This window comes from Dreissena polymorpha, chromosome 3 (genome assembly GCF_020536995.1).
Source record: "Dreissena polymorpha isolate Duluth1 chromosome 3, UMN_Dpol_1.0, whole genome shotgun sequence".
Taxonomy (NCBI): Eukaryota; Metazoa; Mollusca; class Bivalvia; order Myida; family Dreissenidae; genus Dreissena; species Dreissena polymorpha.
This window is the reverse complement of record NC_068357.1, coordinates 49,219,358-49,246,802: the sequence shown is the minus strand read 5'-3', so window position 1 is coordinate 49,246,802 and position 27,445 is coordinate 49,219,358. Positions and strand designations below refer to the sequence as shown.

At 35.1% G+C, this 27,445-nt stretch overlaps 1 protein-coding gene across 6 annotated transcripts in view; it reads left to right on the top strand.

Annotated features, from left to right (window-relative positions):
• LOC127874071 (phospholipase D1-like) overlaps positions 1 to 27,445 on the top strand; it is a 97,431-nt gene that overhangs the window by 24,706 nt on the left and 45,280 nt on the right. For all 6 annotated transcript variants that reach the window (XR_008046611.1, XR_008046609.1, XR_008046610.1 and 3 more), the window contains 7 exons: positions 984 to 1,143; positions 3,797 to 3,925; positions 5,814 to 5,949; positions 14,312 to 14,377; positions 15,829 to 15,986; positions 21,498 to 21,650; positions 25,682 to 25,834. Coding sequence is in view for 2 of the 6 variants with exons in the window: in XM_052418184.1 (XP_052274144.1) it covers positions 984 to 1,143; positions 3,797 to 3,925; positions 5,814 to 5,949; positions 14,312 to 14,377; positions 15,829 to 15,986; positions 21,498 to 21,650; positions 25,682 to 25,834 (955 nt within the window). In the remaining 4 variants the exon portion in view is untranslated. The remainder of the gene's footprint in view (positions 1 to 983; positions 1,144 to 3,796; positions 3,926 to 5,813; positions 5,950 to 14,311; positions 14,378 to 15,828; positions 15,987 to 21,497; positions 21,651 to 25,681; positions 25,835 to 27,445) is intronic.

Genomic DNA, 27,445 nt, shown 5'->3' with positions numbered 1-27,445 from the left:
TTCATGTAATTAGAGGGAGAAGTTAAAGTGTCCAGGGAGAAGTGCCACGTCTCACTGCTGAGCCATGATCACTGTAATATTAAAGGCAAAACTCATGTCAAGGCTCTTAACCCATTGCATGCTGGGAAATTTGTCGTCTGCTAAAATGTTGTCTGCTGAATTTCTAAAATTAGCATTTTCTTCGATATTTTTTCAAAGAATACTATCAAAATAGCAAACAGTTTGGATCCTGATGAGACGCCAAGTTCTGTGGCGTCTCATCTGGATCCAAACTGTTTGCAGAGGCCTTTTAAATTCGGTTCCAGCACTGAAAGGGTTAATGCATTCGTGTAAATGCGTATCCTGTAACCCTTTACCAATTAGATACGCATTTTCACGCATTTGTAGTCCTTTAGAAAGTTTTATTTAATTTAAGACCATTCTCACTAGATTCAAGTTTTTATGGCTTCATCTCCAAACATTAGATACTGATGAGCAGCAAACAGCTTAAAACCTGAATAGACTGCGAGTTACTTGCAGGCTGTTCTGGTTTTATTCTGTTTGCACATAGCCATTTTCACTTTGCCTCTGAGTGGGATGGGATTAAAATGGTGCATTTACATTTTGAATAGAATGAAGTAGATTTGTTATAGTTTTGTTAAAGTATGTTATTATAGTCTTTAAAATGAAATCAATATAAATAAACTATTTTTTTGCAAGAACATGATTTCTTGCTTCAAGTAATATTGTGCAATATATGGGGTACGAAATTAAGATTTGTTAAAAGTTAGTTATTTCTGATCATTATGGGTAATAACCCAAAATAATTTACCAAAAAAGATATACATTTGATTAAAATCATAAAATTTATGAACTTGTTTGAACCCCCAAAATTCCATTGTTATCATATTTAATGTTCCCCTTTAGATATTTGAAAATGAATGTTGGCATTTATTAGAAGTTATTTGGTGTATTGTAAATTTAACTGCCTCTATTTCTTTCAGACTCCAAGATCATCCCATTTTCGAGCATTCACCGTCCAGTAAAGGGGTTCCAACATGTGCGACCCACCTGCTGGATGAATGAACCAATCAAGGTCAAGATCATCCATGTCAAGAGGGAGGAACACCCACATATGACAAGAAAGGCATTTAATCCAAACTTGTAAGTGTCAAGATTGATGTGAATACTTGAGGTTTGTTGCAATGGCAAAAGCAGTATATTTGGGAATACATGCAGGCCTAACTCTGCCATATAACCCTTTTCCACTTAGATACATATTTTGACGCATTTGTAGTCACTTAGAAAGTTAAATTAATTAAAGATCTTTTTTACCAGATTCAAATTTTAAAGGCTATGTTTCCAACCATTAGACACTGATGAGCAGCAAACAGCATAAAACCTGAACAGACTGCAGACTGCGAGTTACTCGCAGGCTGTTCTGGTTTTATGCTGGTTGCAAAAGCCATTTTCACTTTGCTTCTGAAGGGGAAAGGGATAAGCAAATGGTAACAAAAAGACCATTTTGTCTACAGTGAATACTATTTGGCCACATTTACTTCATAAGACCGGGCTTTTTTCAGCTGTTTGGGAAGATAGCCCATGGCTTTGAAATTGGGAGTTTTATCAGCATTTTCAAGAAATTGGGAAAAATATATTGGGATTTAAAACTACATGAATGAGTTAAGCATATTTAATTACAAACACCACAAACACCATCATGATCAACAGTTTTCCACATAATAAGCTCACACAAAGTCTTCAGTCACATCAGGCACCATTATATTAGGAGCGCTTCATCTTCTTCTGGAGAACTACTGCTTTCAACATGTTGAAAATCAGTCAGCACTTTGCTCTTTAAAATCAACGATGAGGAGGCAAAAGAGTCTCTTGTTATTAAATTACTATCATTAACAATGGAAGGAGTCTCAATGGAAAGACTTGTACTCCATGACGATGTTTGTTTATTTAATGACGATTGCTAAAAAATAATCAAGAGTTTTCGTGTTGCCACCAGGTTTTTGCTTAGGAATCTTTTTCACGTAATATTTTAAATTTTCGAGACATTTTTGTTTTCCATTAAGCCAAATCACAAAACGCTTGAATTTCATTGCAAATATAATAAGCGCCTGAACAACATGGAGAATATCGTGCACACGAATAATGCTGACGTTATCTAAATCAAGGTATAGTCTAAAACCCATACGAGACCGGATCGGACTATTTTTTGTTAAAAAGCGAAACAGCGGATGTCATTTGCGTTTTGGGAATTTTTTAGAAAATTTTGGGAAAAAAGTATACTTTTTGCGATTGGGAATATAGCTAAATTTCGGCTATACAATCTGGCAAAAAAAGCCCTGTAAGACCTTATAATTTGGCTAAAGTGAAACATATTTTACCATGGCCAGGCTAATTAGATTAAATATGAACAAATAAGCATGGGTCAGCGCTGTATGCGGTACATACATGACCAAAAAGCATAAAATCCAAATGTGTTGTGATAGTAAGTGTGGTTAATTATGCATCAATCAATTAATTTTTTTGAATAAATATCTTAAAAAGCTTTAATATATAGAACTGGACTAATTTGTCAATGCAAACAAAAAAAATATTCTGAAAATAAGTTACATCATTTAATGGCATGATGCCTCCTTAGTGATAATAAGCCTGGTACCATTTTTAATCGACACGCAGTAAATGAATCCGATTTTTGCTTCTTATATACACAAAATACATATACATTGCATCCTTTTTCATAGACGCAGATCCCCATACAGGCCTCACCATATTAGTTAGGACAGCCACATCATAAGTATTGCATTCACAGAGATTGCACAATATTGAGAAATTCTGCACTAAACATCTATGTTCAGCAAATCCCTTGTGTTCTTTTAATAGCATGCTATAGTCTGCTTACACATGTTTGTCAATATCACCACAGTTATTACTTGTGTCTGAGATTCTCTGAGATTTGGGTGGAATTGTCGGCAATGGCAGTTGCCCGAGACCTTTTTTTATCTGGGAAGACACTTTCTGCTTGTATTGTATTTTTTCCTTTAAAGGAAGTCTATTCTTTGCGATAATCTAGTTAAGACAGAAAGTGCCATCATTAATGAGCCTGTGCAGACAGTACAGGCTAATCTAGACAATACTTTATGCACATACATGTACATTAAGCCCTGTTTTCCTATAGCTCATATTTTGAAACCATTTATATGATGTTTAAGGAACAACTAGAGTAAAGAAAGCACAAATAGTTATGTTTACTAAATTTCAGTTAAGTATATTTCTATGATATTTTTATGCCCCCCGGATCAAATAATCGGGGGTATATTGTTTATGGCCTGTCTGTCTGTCTGTCATTGTTTGTGTCTGTCACTAAACTTTTACCTTGGTCATAACTTTTGCAATATTTAAGATAGCAACTTGAGATTTGGCATGCATGTGTATTTCATGGAGCTGCACATTTTTTTGCGTTGAAAGGTCAAGGTCATCCTGCTAGGTCAAAGGTCATCCTGCAAGGTCAAATGTCAAACATATAGCTTTAAAGTGGCCCAGTAGGGGGCATTGTGTTTCACAAACACAGCTCTTGTTTACCCTTGTTTTGTTTCACTGATTCGCTGAATCAAACTTCTATGTTTTCGCTAAATGACAACATTCTGTTGTATATATGAAGTGATCACACAGGCTTATCAGGGATGACACTTTCAGCTTGTGTGTATGTTTTGCTTAAAATGGATTTTCCTTTAAATAAAAATCCTATCTACGTGTAGGTGGAAAATGTCTTATTAGCGGCTCAAATATCTTGCTATTTCAGGTACACTATCGAGATCAGTCATGGTGAGTACAGATGGATGGTCAAACGTCGGTACAAACACTTCCACAGCCTCCACACCTCTCTGCGGCTGTTCCGGGCAAAGTGCAGCCTGCCTGTGCCCACCAAGGGGTAAGTCTTCATGAACAAGTATGCCGTCTTGCATATGGGCCGTGCCCTAAGAAAACCTGGTCTTGTTTTTTTTTCCTGGGAAAGCACTGCTTGTGCGTTAAAAGTTGTCCTGAATTAGCCTCTGCAGTTGGCACAGGCTTATCAGGGATAACACTTTTTGCCTTAACTGGATTTAAGTTAAAAGGAGACTTCCTTTAAGATTTATGTTAAAAGGAGACTTCCTTTAAACAGAAACTTTAATAAAAGCAGAAAGTATTTCCCTGATAAGCCTATGCAGTCAGCACAGGCTAATCTGAGATAACACTTTATGCACATGCATTAAGCTCAGTTTCCCAAAACGAGGCTCTTTAGAGTCGAGGTGAGCTTCATGTAAGCATGAGTAAATGCAGTTGTTGCATGCATCTATTTACAGGCCTTGAACAATCCACTTGTCTGCTTGAATTTGCTAGTGAAGTTTAAAGGGACCTTTTCATGTTTTGGTAAATTGTCATAATGTACAAAAATAGTTTCTGATTCCCAAATTTTCGTTGTAGTTATGATATTAATGAAGGAAACAGTAATACTGAACATTTACCATGCTCTAAAATATCCATTATATGCACCTTTTGACGATTTAAAAACCTGAAAATTATCAGTGGTTCGAGACCAGTTGAGGGTTACTTTTTTTCTTTCTTTAATTTTATTCTTGTGTTTTACTGGAGCTTTTTAGATCCAATGTTTACATTTATCAATATCAAGCTTTTCATGACAAACTTCAAACATGCCAAAAAAAATTGTGAAAAGATCCCATTAAGATTGGACAAATGTATGAAAGACGTCACTGGCACATGAGTTATATAATTGTCGAATTCAGTTGTGTGGAAGTTTATTTATGATGCTGCTTTAAATCTTATCTTATTGATACTCTATTTAGTATTTATATAGTGAAAAAGATCATATAGATAGCTCTTCATTGAATGTTTACATCATTGTTTTATTATTAATGTACAGGAATAATTTATGATCAACAAAGTTGCTAACTAGGGCAGTAGGGAATTAACATTTGATTAATAATGGAAGCAGCTTGCAATGTAGAGATTTTGTAAAATGCTTGGTGGCTGTATTGCATGTAATTAACTAATCATAAAACTGCTTCATTTGAAGGTTGTTGAAGTTTTCATGTAACAGCCATCAAAAACATGTCTTACATTAATGTTTGCTGTTTTAATATGTGTATAGTTTAAAGGGACATACTTTGTTGCTTTGAGTGGCATAGACTGAAAACATGAACATAAACAATTTGAGTATAATTTATATTGAAAAACCTTTTCAAAGTAGTGGAACTTTGAATGGGAGTTATTTCAGAAAAAGGAAATATTTACAACTTGGCAATTGACTAAACTGTTATCCATAGCAAGGACATGTTTAGTGAGTCATATTTTTCAAGGTTGAGTGTTCAAAACATTGCAATCATGCCCTGTGAAAGGCCATATCTGCTTAAACTAACTGATAAACTGCAGAATCTTCAAAATAACATGATTAGCCTATCAGATGTACACAAGTGTTCAAAATAAATGATATACATTCGGAACAAAAAATGTTTTAGAAATGCACACACTAGTTGGTCTTAAATTACAAAATAAACAAGTAAAACAATTTGCTAATGCAGCTAAAAAGCTGTCACATTCTTTTTGATTGCTGCATACTGTGACAACTAACGTAAAATATTCTATGCTAAAATGTAACTTACATGTTTGTGTCCTAATTATTATGTAAATAATAGAATAAATCATTTGTCATCTTTTATAGAGCTTTAATAGTCTTTCTTGTACAAAATGTGAATACAGCCCCATGAATAAAATAATGAAAAAAGTTCATATAAAACATCGATCCATTTTCTCTTTATCAGACATCGAGAGAAAAGACAGAGTTTTCGAGAAGAACGCAAAGTGCGCAAAATCAAGAAGAAAGAAGGCCAAAAGGTTTTAAGGTTTCCAAAGAAACCAGAATTTATGGTTCGAGAAGAAGCCTTGGAGAAACGGCGGGTAAGCATTTAGCAGATGTAAGTCTTGCTGTAATAAAATGGAGTGTGAACTGATGCATTTGTGTAAAGGTTGGCCCCAGACTGCACAGGCTTATCAGGGACAATTCTTTCTGCTTTTATTGAATGTATCATTTAAAGAAAGTCTATTCTAAAAGAAAAACAAGTTTATGATGGTGGAACCTGGGTGTCTGGGAGGTGGGCAGTGCTCAGGAAAAAAGCAGTTACTTCAAAAAGTTTAAATCAGATCATCATTTCACTCGGTGATAATGTTTGTGATCATAGTAGCCAACCAGCCAGATTGCATGAAGCGTAACTGAATAATGCCCATGAATATGGCCCTATTTAGCTGTGATAAAATGTCAACTAGAAATTTAATTTTATTCTCATACAAGTTATAAATCATTACTTTTTTATTTCGCAGTATAAAAATCTCCATTTTATCATCAAACAGAAAGTGTTTTGCGTACCTTGTTTAGGGCCTCTTTTTTGCGCATGCACACAAGTAACATTGGTTTTGTTTACATTCTTAGAAAATAAAAAATTCTAGGATGTTTATTGTTAAGTATCATTGTTGAAATCAAACATAAATTAAAACCATCCCACCCACCCAAATTAGTTTATTTCGTCCACAAAAATACTCCCCAAGTATAGCCTCTTGAATGTGCTAAGGCTTGAACTGAACTTGACTAACGCTAGATTGCTCAGTACTTCTAAATTGCCTATAATTCCTACATAATTCTTAAATCAACTAAGGAAAGCTTATTAACTTCTAGTAATTATGATGTATCAATCTAAATGGGTTTTTCAATTATTTCCTTCCAAGTTTGTGTAATGACTGCAATATGATGACAGTATTTGACTATTGATATGATAAGCAAGATGTTTGATATCTATTGCCTTCCTTGAAATTCTTCATCATCAATTGTGAATGTGATGTACATAAACTAGGATTGGAGTATATTTGTATTGTTTCTAAGTGCGGTCATATGATCACAAAACTTTAAAGTGACATTGAAAATCTATTTTACTTGACAACAAAAAATTGATTTTAAGTGACATGATAGTAAATTTTGTTGGCACTGACAATTTATTTGAACTACATTGATTAAATATGTGATATTATGAAGACCAAACTGATTGTTATCAGTATATTGGACTGGATTTTCATGCTTGACATTGTTTTTTGTTTGTGAACACCAAATTAAACAGATCTGAGACAAAAATAAATATCAAAGATAAATGGAATTGAAAATTGATGTTAAAATGTTTTGAGAATATGTGCCGTATATGAAGAATTTGGGAATACAATGTCATGTTGTTTTTTTTCTTCAAAATGTGTTCAATACTCCTAGCGAAAATTCAAACTTGAGTACCTGTATGTATTAAAAGTCTTTAAACAGCATCTGTTTTATTTTAAGAAAGACTTCCTGTATTGAAACTGATGGTGATATTGTACATATGGGGCGTAATGTAAGCACAATTAATCAAGTTGTATTTGTACATTTTAAATGTATTAAGTAAAAACTTATAATAATAGTTTAAAATTTCTTTATATTAATAACCCTTAAGAAATACCCTTTAAAAATATTTTATTAAAAAACATTTAGTTTCATTGTTTTGTGATGAAAATATAAATTTAACATTTCTTGTCCACAAAGTTTATGAATGACCCTCGTATACATAGCCATCCTTAACTGCTTCAATTTTGGTTCCTGCTTTGTCGCTAGTTACGAGACACAAAGTCTTAATGTGCAACGGCATGCATTTTTCAGGGACTGTAACAATAGGAACAATGGTCTGTCACTATTATGCTCACAAGTGTGATTTTGAACTTTGTACATAATACTGACTTGTGCAAAATTCCTGAATGTTCATCATTTTCCAGACTATTCCTTCTGATTTGTTATAAGAAACCACTTGTTACAAGTGTCTATATTCGGAAATTGATTGTGTCGTGGACTGATTCTGATAAATCCGCTCATAGTTTGTAAACCCAATTAGACAAACAACATCATTTGATGATGTAACTTATGTACAAAACAACTTCAAATCTCCACTCAGAGTTGTCATTCCATGCTCTCACAGTGATGCAATCTCTGCTATCACAAGAAAATCCCCTTACAGATCTGGAAGAATTTTTTTAGCTCACCTGATTGCTCAGGTGAGCTTTTGTGATCAGTCTTTGTCCGTAGTCTGTCTATCCGTCCGTCCGTTCACATTGGTTTGTAAAGACTCTAGAGGCCACATTTCTTGTCCGATCTTTATGAAACTTGGTCAGAAGCTTTGTCCCAATGAAATCTCGGTCAAGTTTGAAACTGGGTTGTGCCGGGTCAAAAACTAGGTCACTAAATAAAAAAAAAAAAAAAACCTTGTAAACACTGTAGAAGTCACATTTTATGCCCAATCTTCATGTAACTTTGTCAAAATAATTGTCTTAATGATATCTTAGTTGAGTTCGAAAGTGGTTCCGGTCCGTTGAAAAACATGGCTGCCAGTGGGCGGGGCAGTTTTCCTTATTTGAAGAGAACCAATCTAATATGCTCTAGAGTACTGAATTTTCAACTAAGCAATGAACAAGGCAATTGTAAAAAAAGGTGAGCGAACTAGGACCATCTTGGCCGGCTTGTTGTTTTTAAGTATGATATTATAAAACTTACTGTAATTTTCTTTAATCTTTTGAATATTGTGCATAAGTTTCAGTTCATAATACAAAATAAATAACCTTAATAAAACAATTATAATTTTTGTACCATGTGGCTCGGTCATAATCACATGGTAGGTTATATCAGCAGGGAATTGATCCAGCTATACCAGTTTCAGTCAGATCTCTGTGGGAAGGTTAAACTACTTCCTGTTTGGTATCATCAGTTATCTGGTCTTCAAATGTTCAGTGTTATCTGCCTTTCAGTCAGAAGTGTTTTCAAGATGCAGATTTTATGTTGTTTAAATTTGCTTATTAATTCATATTTGTATGTCTTTATTTACTTTAAAGGCAGACTTTTTTACCCAGTCGCTTTTCAGATGTAACAACTCTTGACACAGCTTCTTAATTGTGTGTGAAAATGTCAAGACTATTTTTTATATGAACTGAAGTAAATAACTAATGTGTTCCACAATTATACTGTTCTATTCTTTGGTTTCCCATATTAAATGCTCACTTGGTCCCAGTGGTAATTAATGTGACATCTGAAGGATGAAAATAGTGTGCTGAAGTTAATGACAATTTCAAGAGATCAAAAGAATGTCAGTTCCAGCTTCTCGTGGAAGTTAACATTCCTGCTTATTACATTAGGATATGGGGGTGGTTATGTTGGTGGCATCAAACAACACAGTTTCCAGTCAGTAAGTTTAAGTAATTATTTTCATGAACCAATATTGCTGTAGCTTTCAAGTAGAAAGCTTAATTGCATAGAGACCTAGTTCGGATTGTGCAGTTGTTCACGCCTGACAATATAAAGGTCACTGTAACTACTGTAAAAAGTATGCAATTGTTTCCGTTCATCAACTTCAGTTTGGATGCTGATTTTGTTTAAACATTTGATGTGTATGCAACTGCCCCTGCGAAATGTTGTTCTGCAGTTCACGAATAATTCGTGAACAGTTCATGAACTGTTCATGAACTGAGTTCATGAATTGTTCACGAATAGTTCGTGAACAGAAAATGAGCCACGTCTGTGAAAAGTTCTTGAAATTTTAGTTCATGAACTGTTCATGAACACTAATGGCATGAAGTGTTCATGAAATATTCTTGAAACCAAATGGCATGAAGTGTTCATGAACTATTCTTGAACCCTTATGGCATGAAGTGTTCATGAACTATTCTTGAACCCATGTGGCATGAAGTGTTCATGAATTATTCTTGAACCATTATGGCATGAAATGTTCATGAACTATTCATGAACATCAATGGCATGAAGTGTTCTTGAACAGTTCATGAACAACACAATTCTTGAAAAATTCTTCAGGGTTTTGCTGTTCACGAACAGTTCATGAACATTTTCCTTCTATTTTTCAATGGCTCATTTTCTGTTCACGAACTGTAAGTGAATAGTTCATGAACCATAGTTCTTCAAGAGTTCATGAACTGAGGTGGTATGAAGTGTTCATGAACTATTCATGAACAAGAATTTGTCAATTTATGCAAAGGTTATCATAAGTGTTACTAAAGCTCAACAAACAGGTCAGGGTAAGAAGAAACAAGTCTTGTATTAGCACTTAACATATTGATAGCAACATATAACAATAATTTAAATATAACACTAATAACTGAGATACAAGTGGTTTGATACTCTTTAAATTTCATAATACAACTTTGCACTATATGTTCATGAATAATTCATGTATTGAAAAGATTATGAATAGTCTCATTTTCAGTTCAAGAATCATTTACTAATCAATGGTTTCCCTGAAATGGTTACACTTACAGTGCCAAAGAACTTGAAATGGAACCACTGGCTGATCAGTTCAGCCAGTAAATTATTAAAGACTTACATTTTCAAATATAACATAAACCATGTGCCTTCCATTTCAACTTCCTGTGCACACAATATTCTTTCTTTGTAAAAACAGCAATGCAATGTACATTGAGTTCTTGATATCATCTTAAACTGTTCTTGAAATAAGATGTCCTTAAAACGTTCTTAAACTTGTCTTTTAAGTCTTCCAAGAACAATGACAGATCCTTTTAAGAACATATTGGATTTTTAAAAAGTCCATCATACGTTCAAAAACATTGTGTAGACCTGTTTAAGAACATCAGAAGGAAACATGTTGTTCAAAAAAGTTCTTAAAGTGTTCAAGAATAGTTTAAGAATAATTCAAGAACAGGAAAGGTCCTTAAAAAGTTATTGAAGTGTTCCTGAAGGCAGTTCTTGAACAGTTCTTGTACAAATGTTCTTAAAATTCTCTAGAACAGGTCAAGAACTCTAACTTACAGTGGTGAAAGTACTATGCATATTCATACTAACTTCACATGTTTCACAAATCTACAAGATTTGTATGCTAGACATTTCAATATTACTTTCAAAAATATGTATGAAACATCTAGCACAAAGGAATTCATGAATTATTCATGATGGATCCTTAAAGTCTGTCTCAGAAAAATCATTAGAAATACTTGTGAATGAAATGTTCATCACTAAGTATTTATGGTTAGATGAAGAACTGTTCATGAACTTTGAAATGTTCAACAATAATTCATAAACAGTTCATGAACATGTCTTAAGAACAGTTCATGTCCAAAAGTTCATGAACCAAGCTCAGAAACTTTTTCAGAACCGTTCATGAACAGTTCTTGATTGGCTTGAAGTGTTCATGAAATCATGAACAACATTTCGCCAGAGTAGCATGCAGAAAGTTGCTTAGGATTTAATGCTTTACCACTTAGATATGTATTTTTACGCATTTGTAGTCCCTTAGAAAGTTAAACTTAATTAAAGACCTTTCTAACTAGAATCAAGTTGTAAAGGCTTCATTTCTAAACCTTAGATACTGATGAGAAGCAAACAGCATAAAACCTGAACAGATTGAGAGTTACTCCCAGGCTGTTCTGGTTTAATGCTGGTTCCAAAAGCCATTTTCACTTTGCTTCTTATGGGGCAAAGGTGTAAATTGGAGAAAATATTTAAAGTGTGGTTTTATGGCATGCAAATGTTCTTGTTATATACCTAAATTTCAAACTATCTTCTTCCACATGTTGTTGATAGATTAAGTTAGTGATTCTATAGATTTAAAAAATCTTCTTGTATCTGAACTCCAGTGTTGGGCAAGCAGTTTACATCTTATTCACACTATTTAAAAACAAAATCAAATCAAGTCTTGCTTTTGTAATGTCATAGGTAAAAGTATATGTGGAAAACAACAACAATCAGTTTGTTTAAAGTGTAATTCCAGCAAAAGTGTTGCGTTATGCATGTCGAGCTGGTATACTTTCATATTGTCCTGCAAATAACTCCATCTAAAGAAATAAATTGGTTAATAATAAAACACACAATGGACGTAAATGTTGGCCAATTTCAGGGGAATTATTAGCCTTTATGATGTTGAATGCAAACCACCTCCATGTAATTGCCATCATTCTGGTTAATTTACACAAATGAAGATATTTCTCCTCTTGTGTCATTTTGCCATTCTATTATTGCTCTCTTCCTTAGGCCTCTATGGCAGTTAATTCCCCTTGGGAATGTCTTTCTGTTGATGATGGCTTGGATGCAAATACTTAATTATGTAGTATCCACTGGGACTCCGACTGTGATGGAATTTTGAACATTGTGGTGGAGTATTATACAATGTTGGAAAAAAGATAATATATTCTGTTTCATTTCTTTACTCTAGTTGCATTATTGATTCTCAATTGCTAAGAACTTTTGTTTTTTAATAATATTCCTGCTACGTTCGAACAGGTCCATAGAAAAAATAGCTGCTTAATTAGATCTGTGCTTTAGTGCTTATATGGCTGTAGTTGAACCTTGTGAACAATGAAGAAATATCACAATTTTTTCCAATCATAATGAAATTTGCTCAGAATGTTTGTTCTAATGATATATGGGCCAAGTTCAGAAATGGTTCTGTTCCATTGAAAAGGAGCAGCTGGGGAATGGGTGTCAGTTTTCCATAGTGAAAACATTGCCACTTCAGAGGAGTTCAGTTCCTTTGGGTCTCAGGTTAGTGCCTTAAGGCTATTGGCCCTCTTGTTTAGTTACAGTGTATCCAGGGATATGTAAACAAAAACATATTGTGACAGGCTATATGAATAGCCTATAAAACACTTATAAATTTTAAAAGGACTGCACTAGTCCTTTTTATGAACAATTATAACGATAATAATGCTTTATTTGCAAAACAAGGTTTGGTTATTATTAAACAGATTCACCATCTAAATCATTTACATTTAACTTTAACACAATACATTCTGTCTCACAATGTAGGTAAGTAACTGTACAATGTGACCTTTAAGTGTCACCTTGACCTTGAGCTCATGTATATATATATGTATATATATACACTGTAACTCCAATATAGTGCGGTCCGTTATAACGCTGTGTCCAATATAACGCGGGGGGTCCTTGGATCCCGTTTTTTCTCCAACCTTCCATTTCTGATTCAAATCCATGTTATGCAACTTCATGTATTTTCAGAAAATTCAAAGAAGCCGTCGATCACAGCTTGATTGCTTTATCCGTCCGCTTAACTGATTTTAATCGATTAGAGGTTGAACGACACTCGACAGTTAATTGGTGTTAATCTGTTGTGTAATGTCAAAAAAGGTGTGAAAACTCGCGAGTCTGTGTTTATTACATGTATTCCCTATCAGAGCGGTTCAGTGCGCTAATTTCAATACGGCAAGTGCAAGCGGAATAATTATCAAATTAAAGTTATTTAAAACGATTACCTGTTAATGTTTTGTATTTATCGTGTATGGTATTTCATTGTATAAACTATGGCTGTGTAAGTGTGTTATCGTTTATTATATGCTACACATGCTTGATAAATAAAAATATCTGTGTGTGAGATGCACTTAAATTTGTGCCCGTTATCTGAAAGTCCACGGAAAGCACGTTTTTCACATGCTGCATATGACGCAATAAAATGTTTTTTTGTATATGTATCGTATTGCATTCAATCTAATTTTAAATTCGCTCGTCCAATGAAAGCTGTGTCCCATAATGCACTGTACTAATTTTTCTGAAAAATGGCGTAGGCATATGTATTTGTTTACAAAATTCGTAAACATATTTCTTGTCATAAATGTTTAACATTATTTTTTCGTAAGTGATGTTGTAATTATATTGGATTATCGGATAAATGTGCACATTAAAAAAGCGGTATGTATACTGTTATCGTTCGATTCGGTTTATATGCATGTATTTGCGGATGACAACACAGCATGACATAACACAGGACCTATATTATAGGCTATACTTTACATGTTTTTATAGCCCTCTTAATTAAATAAGCTCAAAACTTATAACGCTGTCCGTTTATAACACTGTTGCGTGGCTTGGACCCCGTCATCCGCGTTATATTGGAGTTACAGTGTATATATATATATATATATATATATATATATATATATATATATATATATATATATATATATATATATATATATCTTGTTTCTCAAAAGATATAGACTATTTCAACATTACGATCTGGCATGCAATCATCTACAAATTATTTATGCAAGACCAGCATTGCTAGTACAGATCAATGTTTGGCAACAGGGACTAAAGCAGATTTTACCTTAACTTCCTAAAGCTATAACAAAGTAGTGGGTGTAATATTTGTGTTACCCAAATCATGCTGTGTTGTCACGTAGCCCATTATGAACCAATCATACAGCAGTTGATATTGTATCTTTCCAGGACCATCTTGAGAAGTACTTACAGAGCATCTTGGAGTCCAAGTGGTATAGGAATCACACTGATGTGGTGAGTTGTATGGAGTATAAGTAGGTTGAGAGGGTTGAACGAGTCAGTTACATTGGAATCAAGATCATCCCATCAATATTTATTTAACTCATTAGCCCTTATAAGCGCACTTTGATGCATCTGTAGTGCCTAAGATAATCTTATTAAATTTAACAACTTCCTTACTAGAATCAAGTTTTAAAGGCTTCATTTTCAACCTTAAGATACTGATGAGCAGCAAACACCATAAAACCTGAACAGACTGGGAGTTACTGGCAGGCTTTTCTGGTTTTATGCTGGTTGCAAAAGCAATTGTCACTTTGCTTCTTACGGAGCAAGGGCTAATGATATCAATGTGGTTCAGTTGATTTAAGTATAACATCTCATAAACATTTATTTTTCAACTATGTCAATTAATGGGATACTTGACTGGTTGAAGTATAAATTATTAAGAAGCCTAAAGAGACATTGTAATTATTTGGGATTGAAATAGAATACAAAATTAAATAAATTAAAATGTTGACATAGGAATTTTAGGAATTTTGAAATATCTGTTAGGAATTTGAAGAATCTGTTATGAATTTAAAGAATCTGTTCAAACTCTGTCTGTGAAGGTGTTTTGGTGGACCATGATCTTTGAAAAAAACATATAAGGTGAATTTTGATACAAAAAACTACAGATATCTGTCAAAATGATTGACTCACCTGGTCCTCCCAACCTCATAAACTTTCGTAATACACACCTCTGAGATGCATTCATGAAACATTCTCTAACATTTCATTTGCCACATTTATTGTGCAATTAATCTTCATGAAACTTGTTCTGAAAATCTTGGCAAGTTCAAAACTAGGTTACATGCAGTAAAAAAACTAGTTCACTGGGTCAGATGAAAGAAAAAGCTTGTTGACATCATAACTAAAATTTATTTTTCTTTTAAATTAGTTTAAAAAATCTGAACTGTTTTTAAATAAAGCCTCTACAATATGATAAGCTTCTTATTTTGGTTAAAGTGCAACCTTTTAACACAATTGTCATGTTATGGCTTCTAATGGACTATGATTACAGCTATAAGATTCTTAGCTATGAAAGTGTAAGATTGAAGTTGTTTTTGATGATAATGATGATGATTTTTCATGATGATCTTTGACCTTTCATCCTTTATAATGTTATGTTAGAGACTGAATCTAACCTAATATTTGATCTATAAAGAATTCATAGATGACCTGTTAAATTTTGCATTGACTGCCTCCTGTGCATTAGAGGCAACATAATGGATAACTTTATTATTCCAGTAGCGTTACCCCCCTTAGATAAGTCTAGGGTTTAAATATGTACAAATATGGTTTCACGTTGGGAACGTATTCAAATGAAAAAAAGGTTGCCATAAAATCTGCCTAGAAATTAAATATGTATGTGACATTAAGTACTTTAAGTGCTTCAAAGCCATCACGGCCCATTTGTTTGTTTTCAGCTGAAATTCCTGGAGGTTAGTGAGCTGTCATTTGTGAATCACCTGGGACAGAAGTGGAAGGAAGGGGACATCACCAAGTGCTCTGGTGGTCGCAGGATCTCCATTGGCTGCTGCGGGTGTCTCAAGAAGTACCATGTGGCTGGCAGGTGGAGTAAACGGTATGTGTCACATGCAGTGTTTTTATGCCCCCTTTTGAAGAAAAGGGGGTTTATAGTTTTCGCACTGTCCGTCAGTCTGTCTGTCAATCTGTCTGTCAGTCTGTCTGTCAGTCTGTCTATGGGTTATTCCGGGTCAAACAAAGGTCACGGGGTCACTTAATGGATTTCAAGGATTTAGCATGGTGTCCGCTCTCTAATTGAAGTAGTTTTCATCGGATCTTTACCAAACTTGATCAGAAGTTGTATCAAGACAATATCTAGGTCAAGTTCGAATAAGGGTCATGCCGGGTCAAAAACTAGGTTACGGGTTCACTTAGTGCATTTCAAGGATTTAGCGTGGTGTCCGCTCTAGTTTTGTATGCCCCCAAAAGGAGGGCATATATCGATCGCACTGTCCGCCCGTCTTTCCGTCCGTCTGTCCGTCCGTCTGTCTGTCCATCACACTTTGCGTTTAGGTTTAGAAAAATGCTCATAATTTCTATGTCCTTTCGACACTTTGCGTTTAGGTTTAGAAAAATGCTCATAATTTCTATGTCCTTTTAGATGTAACATTCTTATTTAGTATGCATGTGTATATGGACAAGACCTTTCCATATGCACACAAATTTTGACCCCTTTGACCTTGAACTTAGGGTCCGCATTTAGGTTTTGAAAAATGCCTTTAGGTTTCGTAAAATGCTCATAATTTCTATCAAAGCATTTATCGGGGGCATATGTCATCCTATGGAGACAGCTCTTGTTATCCATTCTTTTAGGATTGGGGCCATGACCCTTCAGATTGGGAATACTCACTTTGTTTTGACTAAAATTAGGAAATTGGTGCATTTTCTTTTTCTAGCAAACACTTTAAAATTGATAAAAAGTGCATTCAATTTTCTATTTATTGAAATGTTGCATTATATTTACCAAAAAGAAAGTGTTTTTTATGCCCCCTTTCGAAGAAAAGGGGGTATATAGTTTTCGCATTGTCAGTCTGTCATCCTTTTCGTGTCCGCTCTCTAATTCAAATAGTTTTCATCCGATCTTTACGAAACTTGGTCAGAAGTTGTATCTAGACAATATCTAGGTCAAGTTCGAATATGGGCCATACCGGGTCAAAAACTAGGTCATGGGGTTGAAAGAACAAATCCAAGGGAAGTAATAAGCTTTAAATGGACATAATTATCTGACCTGCCAAATTATATATTTTTGTTAAATAAATCAAAGCGGCGCAGTGTTTCTAACAAACACATCGTGGTAAAAGGTCAAGGTCATCCTTCAAGGTCTACGGTCAAAAGTACAAATCCAAGGGAAGTAATAAGCTTTAAAGGGAGATAATTATTCAATATTGAACATAGCAACTTGATATTTGGCATGCATGTGTATCTCATGGAGCTGCACATTTTGAGTGGTGAATCTACAGTCACGGTAGTGGCTTTTAATTATTTGCTACTAAAAATAGAGATTTGTTAGAGACAATTATTTTCAAGGGAAGTAATTTATATAATTATAAATCTCAGATTATATATTTCCTTACCAAGAATTTAAGTTCTTTTCACAGTTACTGTACATATTTTACATACTTTTTTATTTTGATTATTTATAACTCAAATGATTGATTTGTCAAAGTTTTGTTTTTAAATGATATAATTATCATTTCTTTCCTGTACTAATTTGTGAATGGTAGGGTTCATTTCATACCTGTGGACTTATACCCCCCTCCTCAATTGATATTCACTGTCAGCATATTGAGTACAATCTGGCAGTGAGGTCAAGTCATCAGCATGGATGATGTGCTAGACCCTTTTGTTGTGTTGGAAATTAAGACTGTTTGAGCACAATAACATCAACAGCCATAAGCTTATGGAAGCAACGATACTTTGTGTTTATAAAGATCTATAGGACACTTACTGAATTGTGACCAAACCTGGGACCTCTAGGTCGCATTTGCACACACCATATCAACTACTCTGTCAATGTCAACATTCTAACTCCTTTCACTGTTTTTTCTTTGAATTTGTATCACTTGATCATTAATCAATAGAAAACTTAACATAAAAAATAATTTTTACAAAAACATGATGACATGTGCAAATACACTTAATTGGTACACATTTAAAGAACTGAGCTTTTGCTGCAAACATGATTCTTTCTACAAGGCAATTTTTCAAAGATACATTCAATGATACTCACAGCATATGACAGGCCTTGCTAGATTTATCTCTGTTAAATAGGTCAAGAGATGATAGGTGAAATTCATTCCAAATTAGAAAAAAAGTACATAAGCCTAATTTTCATAAAATTGGCATTTGTAGACACAGAGATATCTCTTCAAGTTCACAAGTTTATTTAGAAGGTCTTGCACTAAAAAGAAGGACTTAAGTCACAACAGTAGAATCTTTCTAGAGCATTGTTTCTACATGACCCCAATGCTGCTGATGTATGATTCATTTCACCAGTTAATGTGTTCAACCTTCAGCTGAAATTCAGAAACTTTGAATCCTTCTATGATCTTTTATCTGTAAAAATGGGACTTAATGCATGTGTGTAAAGTATCTTGCCTGATTAGCCTTTACAGTCTGCGTAGGCTAAGCTGGGATAGCCTTTACAGTCTGCACAGGCTAAGCTGGGATAGCCTTTACAGTCTGCGCAGGCTAAGCTGGGATAGCCTTTACAGTCTGCACAGGCTAAGCTGGGATAGCCTTTACAGTCTGCACAGGCTAAGCTGGGATAGCACTTTACAGTCTGCACAGGCTAAGCTGGGATAGCACTTTACAGTCTGCACAGGCTTAGCTGGGATAGCCTTTACAGTCTGCACAGGCTTAGCTGGGATAGCACTTTACAGTCTGCACAGGCTAAGCTGGGATAGCACTTTACAGTCTGCACAGGCTTAGCTGGGATAGCCTTTACAGTCTGCACAGGCTAAGCTGGGATAGCACTTTACAGTCTGCACAGGCTAAGCTGGGATAGCACAGTCTGCACAGGCTAAGCTAGGATAGCACTTTACTGTCTGCACAGGCTTAGCTGGGATAGCACTTACAGTCTGCACAGGCTAAGCTGGGATAGCACTTTACAGTCTGCACAGGCTTAGCTGGGATAGCACTTACAGTCTGCACAGGCTAAGCTGGGATAGCCTTTACAGTCTGCACAGGCTAAGCTGGGATAGCCTTTACAGTCTGCACAGGCTAAGCTGGGAAAGCCTTTACAGTCTGCACAGGCTAAGCTGGGATAGCCTTTACAGTCTGCACAGGCTAAGCTGGGAAAGCCTTTACAGTCTGCACAGGCTAAGCTGGGATAGCCTTTACAGTCTGCGCAGGCTTTGCTGGGATAGCACTTTACAGTCTGCGCAGGCTTTGCTGGGATAGCACTTTCGGCTTTTGAGACGTTTTTTGTTAAACAGTAGTCTTTTCAAAACAAAAATAAAGTTTAGGTTGAAAGTGTCATCCTTGATAAGCCGATGATAATTGATGACAACACTTAACACCCATGGTTTTCCAGAATGTGACTTATATACTTACGATGTACGACTCCCATATCAAATCTCATGTTCAAATGCCATTAGGTAGCCATGTTGGCAGATTTATACATACCAATAAGATTTGTTGGTCTTCTTTTCTCAGAAAGACCTATGATCGGCTCCAGAATAATCTAGGGATTAATTCTATATGAAGCCTTTCTGTTGACTTCGGCTCCGGGAGCCAAGTATAGCATATTTCTCCAACATTTATGCCATTTATCATTTCAATCAATGAGGATCATGTGTAGAGAGGCCAACTTTGAGTATTGATATATAGAAATGCAAGAAACATTATAAGTAGAGACATTCTTTTGCGCTAGTCTTTTATTCTTTTATTGTGGGCAAATAATCCATTTAGTATTGCAGGTTCAAACGAATCATGGAAATAATGTATCATTTTGTTTTAGTATATGGTAGCCATGTTTTGAATGTCAGTTATCAATTATGTCATACCTTATATAACTGACATTTAGTTTTCTAATGGTTGATACTTGCATCTGTTGTCCTTTTAGAGAAATGTATTCTATAAAATATCCCCAACTAAATATTTTTAGAACAATGTCTTAAGTTTAGTATAAAATAAAAGTGATTTGTGCTTTGCTTTTGCAAGCACAATGTATAGAAGGCCCTAGCTTATTGTAAGCAGAATCAAGTGTATTTTATTGGTCAATAGTTATGCTCCTCCCCATCCTTTTGAAGAAGACCAAGGGTTCAGTAATAACTTGATCCTCAAATGTTTGTGTAATTGTTTTATAACTATATTTTTTCTATTTTGTAACACCAGGTGCAGGATTTCTGTTATGTTGTTGTATTTACATATAATTTTGCAACCAACATGTTAGTTGGCTTGGCTCTAGCATGATAAACCGTTATCTTAGAATATACATTGTATCACCAATTTTACTGATACATGGCATATATTGCCAAAGATATCTGAGGCTAAGAGATGTCAGCATAAAATGCTACTATCCATTTAACGGGTAGAAAATCAAGTATGAATTAAGACTAAAATCACTTAAAATTCATATACTTATTCAACACCACATGGGGGCAAAAAACTTATATTTTCCTTGAAACATTCCTATATTTTCATTCATTACTACATCTGTCGCATTGAACAATTAGTTTTGCATGCTTTTTCTCATGTGATTTGTGGCTGTCGGGCAATCAATTGGGAATGTCAGATTTCCTATTAAGCGCGATTTACTCTATGCTACATGTATTTTTCCCTTGATAATTGGTCTTAGTCATGTGATATTCTGTATAGGCTGCAGCAGATGTTGGTGTAGGTATGTTCTTTGTGAACCTCTACATGTAAAAAAGCAGAAAAACATTCTGTTTATTCAGCCCTTGAAGTTTAAATACCAATTTCTTTAATTGACATTAATACATTATAATAAATTTGTATGTGTGACTGATATTATTGATATTTGATTGCTATATGGCATTCATTATATCGCCAAAGCACCTGATACAGGCAGTTATGATTTTTCCAAGACACCAAGTACATGTTTTACAAAAGAAACAGGCTCAAGCATTTTAACCCTTTGCATGCTGGGAAATTTGTCGTCTGCTAAAATGTCGTCTGCTGAATTTCTAAAATTATAAATTTCTTTGATTTTTTTCAAAGAATATTATCAGAATAGCAAACAGTTTGGATCCTGATGAGACGCCATGTTCTGTGGCGTCTCATCTGGATCCAAACTGTTTGCAAAGGCCTTTAAAATTTGGTTCCAGCGCTGAAAGGGTTAATAATCCTTAGGCTTTTGATGCAGTCGAGCTATAATAAATAGGTTTATAGTAAACAAACCTATATTGTATAACATGAGATTCTGCTCAACAAACAGCTCATTATATACTGAAAGCTGTTCAGGCATGTTCAATCTTGAACAAAACTGTATCTTAATTCACTCATATCTTTATTGAAGACTTCATCTGCCTGTGGATATAAAGGTAAACAACATTTATACGGAAGTTTAAAATGGCTTTATTGAGTTGATTTGATTATGTTCCAGTTGGCTGGTAGTGAAGGACACATTCATAGCGTACATCCGTCCGTCTGACGGTGTGGTCTGTGATGTGATGCTCATGGACTCAGCGTTCAAGGTCGTGTCAGGGATGTCAGATACTGGCGCTCAACACGGAGTCCTTGTACAGAACCTCACTAGGTATCAGTCACTTTATTGGGATCAGTACCTCACTTGGTATCAGTTACTTTATTGGGTACAGAAACTCACTAGGTATCAGTCACTTTATTGGGTACAGAACCTCACTTGGTATCAGTTACTTTATTGGGTACAGAACCTCACTAGGTATCAGTCACTTTATTGGGTACAGAACCTCACTTGGTATCAGTCACTTTATTGGGTACAGAACCTCACTAGGTATCAGTCACTTAATTGGGTACAGCACCTCACTAGGTATCAGTCACTTTATTGGGTACAGAACCTCACTAGGTATCAGTCACTTTATTGGGTACAGAACCTCACTAGGTATCAGGTACTTTATTGGATACAGAACCTCACTTGGTATCAGTCACTTACTTGGGTACAGAACCTCACTAGGTATCAGTTACTTTATTGGGTACAGAACCTCACTAGGTACATGTATCAGTCACTTTATTGGGTGGCAGTTTTTCAGAACAATTTAGTTTTCCTTAATATGAGGAAGCATAGTTTTAAATTTCAATACTGTGAAACCATTATAATTTGTTGCACATTATTTTTAATTTTTTGTTGTGATTAGTCCAATCGAGGAATTTGAGATTAAAACAAATAATTATGTCCTATGTTTAAAAATCATTTAAGACTCAATCCCCTGAGGCATGAGAAACATCCATATGCAACTTAATCCACACATACATCCTGTGTCTTTTTAACAATCCATGTAAATCCAGATAATACACAAAGTGGCATACATTATAGTGACATAATATTGTCATCGATAGGATTGACTTGGTTAAAGTCAAATAGTTAAGATAAGCCCTAATCCAGCGATTTCTTTATTTTTTTATAAAATAACTTTTTAAGGCACTTTTCAAGTTGAGGAAAATTTATGAAATTTCCAATTATTGTCTGAATTTTTTTTTAAATACTGAAATTGAACATTTTACCAAAAAGGCATGCAAGAGAATCTTTATATGGATTTGTGCAATCAAGTATAAAGCAATTGAAAAGACCCATAATGCCCAATGAGAAGATTTTACTTAGCGAATTTTCCTAATTGCAGAGTTTTTCGCACTAACTTTTCCCAATATTGCCCATTGTGTGTACAGGGTTTTTCAAGGATGCTGTAGATCAAACTAAGAAAATTAACATGCTTACATTACTTATAAACAAAACTATTAGCTACATCTTTAATTGGCACCAATTGGGATAAGATTGTCTTTTTTTATGCCCCCGGATCAAAAGATTGGGGGTATATTGTTTTTGGCCTGTCTGTCTGTCTGTCTGTCTGTCTGTCTGTCTGTCTGTCTGTCTGTCTGTCTGTCTGTCTGTCTGTCTGTCTGTCTGTCTGTCTGTATGTATGTCTGTCTGTCTGTCTGTCTGTCTGTCTGTCTGTTTGTCAGTCTGTCTGTCTGTCTGTTTGTCAGTCTGTCTGTCATTCATTCATTGTGTGTGTGTCCCAAAACTTTAACCTTGGTTAAAGTTTTGCGATAACTTTTGAAATATTGAACATAGCAACTTGATATTTGGCATGCATGTGTATCTCATGGAGCTGCACATTTTGTGTGGTGAAAGGTCAAGGTCATCCTTCAAGGTCAAAGGTAAAAAAAAATCAAAGCGGCACAATAGGGGGCATTGTGTTTCTGACAAACACATCTCTTGTTTGACATGATGATTGAATAAGGCTAATTGGAAATTAGCTTTGTAGCTTCAAACACTGAATAAGGGTCATTCGATCCCACTACTCCGCTAGTCATAACAATGAACTAGTTGATTGGCATGCAATAAAAAGGGCCAGTTACTATCACCTCATAACAATCTACTTATTATTTGGTATGCAATAAACAGGGCCCACCTTCTGCAAGTGACTCTCTGCAGCAATTTATTGCTTCAAATTTTTATATCAAATCCGAAAATGACAACTACAAATTCCAATATATGTTTTTGAAAATCCACAAACCAGTCATTTTTTTCATGACGAAAAAAATATATGGCTTCACAATACACTGCAACGCCGATATATCGCGGACCGTTATATCGCGCTGTCCAATATATCGCGCTTTGGCTATGGCTCCCAAAAATCCGACAAGCATGATCACTAAATGTCATGTTTTAATCTGAGAATTCGCTAACTTAAGCAAAAAAAACGGTTCTAGCAAGTATTAACACCCTTTATGTCGCGGCTTACTATAGAACGCAGTGAAGCGTGAAAAACAGTCGATAAATGACAGTGTTGTGTACACACGGCTGGGATTGTTTTTAACACTTAACAAATAACTTATTAGTGTCATTTCAAAGGTAATAATGGCAGTTTACTGGTATATTAATCGTTTAATTTCGGTACTGGTCATGAATTTCTTTGTTCTAATAAAAAGCGCGCGAACATTGGCGTGGGTGTATTTATTTGTAAATAAAAGTTTCGTAGCGGGTACAACATTGAGATAATTTAATTTCCATTAAAAGTTTCGTTGTAAATTTCAACTAAAGTACCGCGGTATCTCACGAATTATGTGGCATTGACATTTCCTCTTAATAAAATATAATTCAAACACGCTGTATCGTTACCGTTACGCTGTTTCAGTTCCTTCATTAGGACTATTTATCAGGGTAAATTCGAATCTATGCACAATTATATTTTAGACATTTTTTAAGGCAAGAATTTTTGTTTTGAACTGTTTCGTGAGCGATCGTACAAGAAAATGAAAAATATAATTTACATTTTGGTTTTTATGATAAATACAGATACGTATGTAGCTATGAAAAATGTTTATTGTATAATTGGTTTGCAATTATTACAATAAAAATATGTAGCATCGCCGTATATAAAATAAAAACATTGGGGAAATTTGACAAATTAGCCGCAATACAATTTAGTTAGACATTTCTCGAATTATATCGCGCGCCGGATATATCGCGCTCACGATCTTTGGATCCCAACAACCGCGATATATCGGCGTTGCAGTGTATTAACCATGAAGGTTAAGGCAAAGTTGAAAGTATAACAACTGTTCTTATTAGTCAATATTTGAAGAGCAGTTTAAGATTAAACATCTGAATTGTTTTTGTCTTGAGGCCAGTAATCTTTTTTTCAGGCTCTTAACCTTAAAGCAATAAGAATGAATTATACTATGTTTTCAGTACATTATAATTGTCTGTTCTTTATTCAATTTATCAGAAAATTAGGAACTGTTTCATACTAAAAATGTATGATATCACAAATTAGCTCTGGTAATACTAATTTGCCAAAGCTTGTTGTTTATCTGGTCTGTTATTGTAATTTAATCTAATATCCTTGGTCTAAGGGGACATATTTCATGTGTGGATTTAATTTTGATAACATGCATCTGGAATTCTTCTGAAACCAGTTATATTTTAGATCTTCTGGAGGTAGACGTTTTGGCTCTTTTGAATGTCCTCTAGGGAATTGTTTAGTCTTCATATCTCAAAAATTACTGCCACTACTCTGTTATTATCTATGTATCAAAATAACATTGAGCTTGTATTGAATTCAGCAACATGTCTATTGATGAAGCGTTTTTTGGTATTATGAAAACATAATGAAGTTTACTCTCAGAGGCATTATACTAAATTTCTTTTTTGCTCTGTAACTTTGAACTGTCTTGGAGATTTAATATAACTTTGGATTATTATTTCTAATGAAAATATGATGCGTTCCCCATGCTCCTCAGTGAAAGGTCAAGGTCAAAGTTGAAAGTTTGAGGTCATTGATTGTACATGAATAAGAGCAAGGATGCTAAATTACAAATTCCATAAAATTGGAAAGTGTTGACCCTGATAAGCCTGTGCATACTGCAAGGCTAATCTGGGATGACACTTAACACATTAATTAAGCCCAGTTTTATTAGGGCAAGGCTTCAATAAAATTTGCATCTTTCTTTTCTCCCTAAATGAATCTTTCTTTTCCCCAAGCCACAGAAACTTGAATCTCCTCCCCCCTCACAGACAATTACATCTCTCTTCCCCACCCCCACCCCAAGCCACAGACACAGAATCTATCTTGTATCCGCCTACAGGCACTTACTTGCCAAGGCATGGACCAGTCGGAAGGCAGACGAGTGGCAGGCATGTATCACTGAGGCTGCAGAGAAGACTGGGAAAGACTTCACAAGCAAAAACATCCGTTATGACTCCTACGCCCCTGTCAGAGAAAACTCCTATGCAAGATGGTAAGCTGGAAGACATTTCTGTATTTGGGCCTTGTCTTTAGCTCGGCTGTTTCAGAAAAACCCGAGGTATTGTCATAGCCAGCTCGTCGTGTTGTGTCTTGTCTGTCGTCGTGTCCTTCATCGTGTTGTCTGCCATCCGCGTCGTGCTAAAACCTTAACATTTTGTCAAGGTTTTGAACATTGGCTCTAAAATCAAAGTGCTTCAACCTACACCTTTGAAACTTCATATGTAGGTGCACCTTGATGAGTTCTACATGCCACACCCATTTATGGGTCACTAGGTCAAAGGTCAAGGTCACTGTGACCTCTAAAAAAAATAAAATCTGACAAGCTTTCATCTATGCAAAACTGCACCCGCAGCCGAGCGTGGCACCCGAGCCGAGCGTGGCACCCGTTATGCGTTGCTCTTGTTTTTAAACTGTCTTTAATGCATATGTGTACAATGTCCACCCAGATTAGCCTGTGCAGTCCCCACAGGCTCATCAGGGACGGCACTTTCCGCCTTAAGTGAATTTTTGCTAAGAATTGACTTACTTTAATTGTAAAATACAATAAAAGGGTTGCATAAATGGGAAGAAAGGGTTGTCCCTAATTATCTTGTGCAAACTGCTTATGCTTATCTTGGAACCGGTTTACTTAAACTGGGGGCTTAAAGCTTTTGTGCGTCTGCTATCCTGTCTGTATCAGCCTTTGTCCTTCAGTCCATAATCCCATCTGTATCAGGATAACCACATTGTACTGGTTGTCTATAACCAACAATACTGGGATAATTATATAGCTGTTGCTCAGATCCATTTCTTTCATTATTATCAAACTGAATCAATATTTTCATTATTCTGTTATCGCAATGATAACTATCAGAATTATTTGACTTGAATGATTGTTTTCATGATACTCTAACTAAAATGGCCATAGTCATAAATTTAAAACATAGCTGTTATTTCCATACTTCATTAACTGAAAGACTTAAGTCCCCAGTTTGCAGCATATTGTTTGAAGCATTGTATTAGGAAAAGAAGTTAAAAGAGTTTGTTGTACATAAATAACATTCAATCAATGCAGGATACATTTTGTTACATATTGTTTATTGGGCTTCACTGTTACTTGTTGCAGATGCTTCTGATTAATAATAAGCATACCAGTGTAATTAATGTTGGGAAAAAACAACAAATGTCGAAGCTATTGTCACATCCAATGTATCAAAATCAACTTAAAAATGCATTAAATAAATTGTATTTTATGTAAAAATATTTTTAAGAAATGATAAACACATGTTTATGCCCCCCTTTTAAGAAGAGGGGGTATATTGTTTTGCACATGTCGGTCAGTCGGTCCGTCCGTCCACCGAATGGTTTCCGGATGATAACTCAAGAACGCTTACGCCTAGTATCATGAAACTTCATAGGTACATTGATCATGACTCGCAGATGACCCCTATTGCTTTTCAGGTCACTTGGTCAAAGGTCTAGGTCACAGTGACAAAAAACGTATTCACAAAATGGCTGCCACTACAACATATGGGGGGCATGCATGTTTTACAAACAGCCCTTGTTTTCCATTACTAAATGTTCAAGACATATGATACACTAAGAACTCAATATTATACCATAA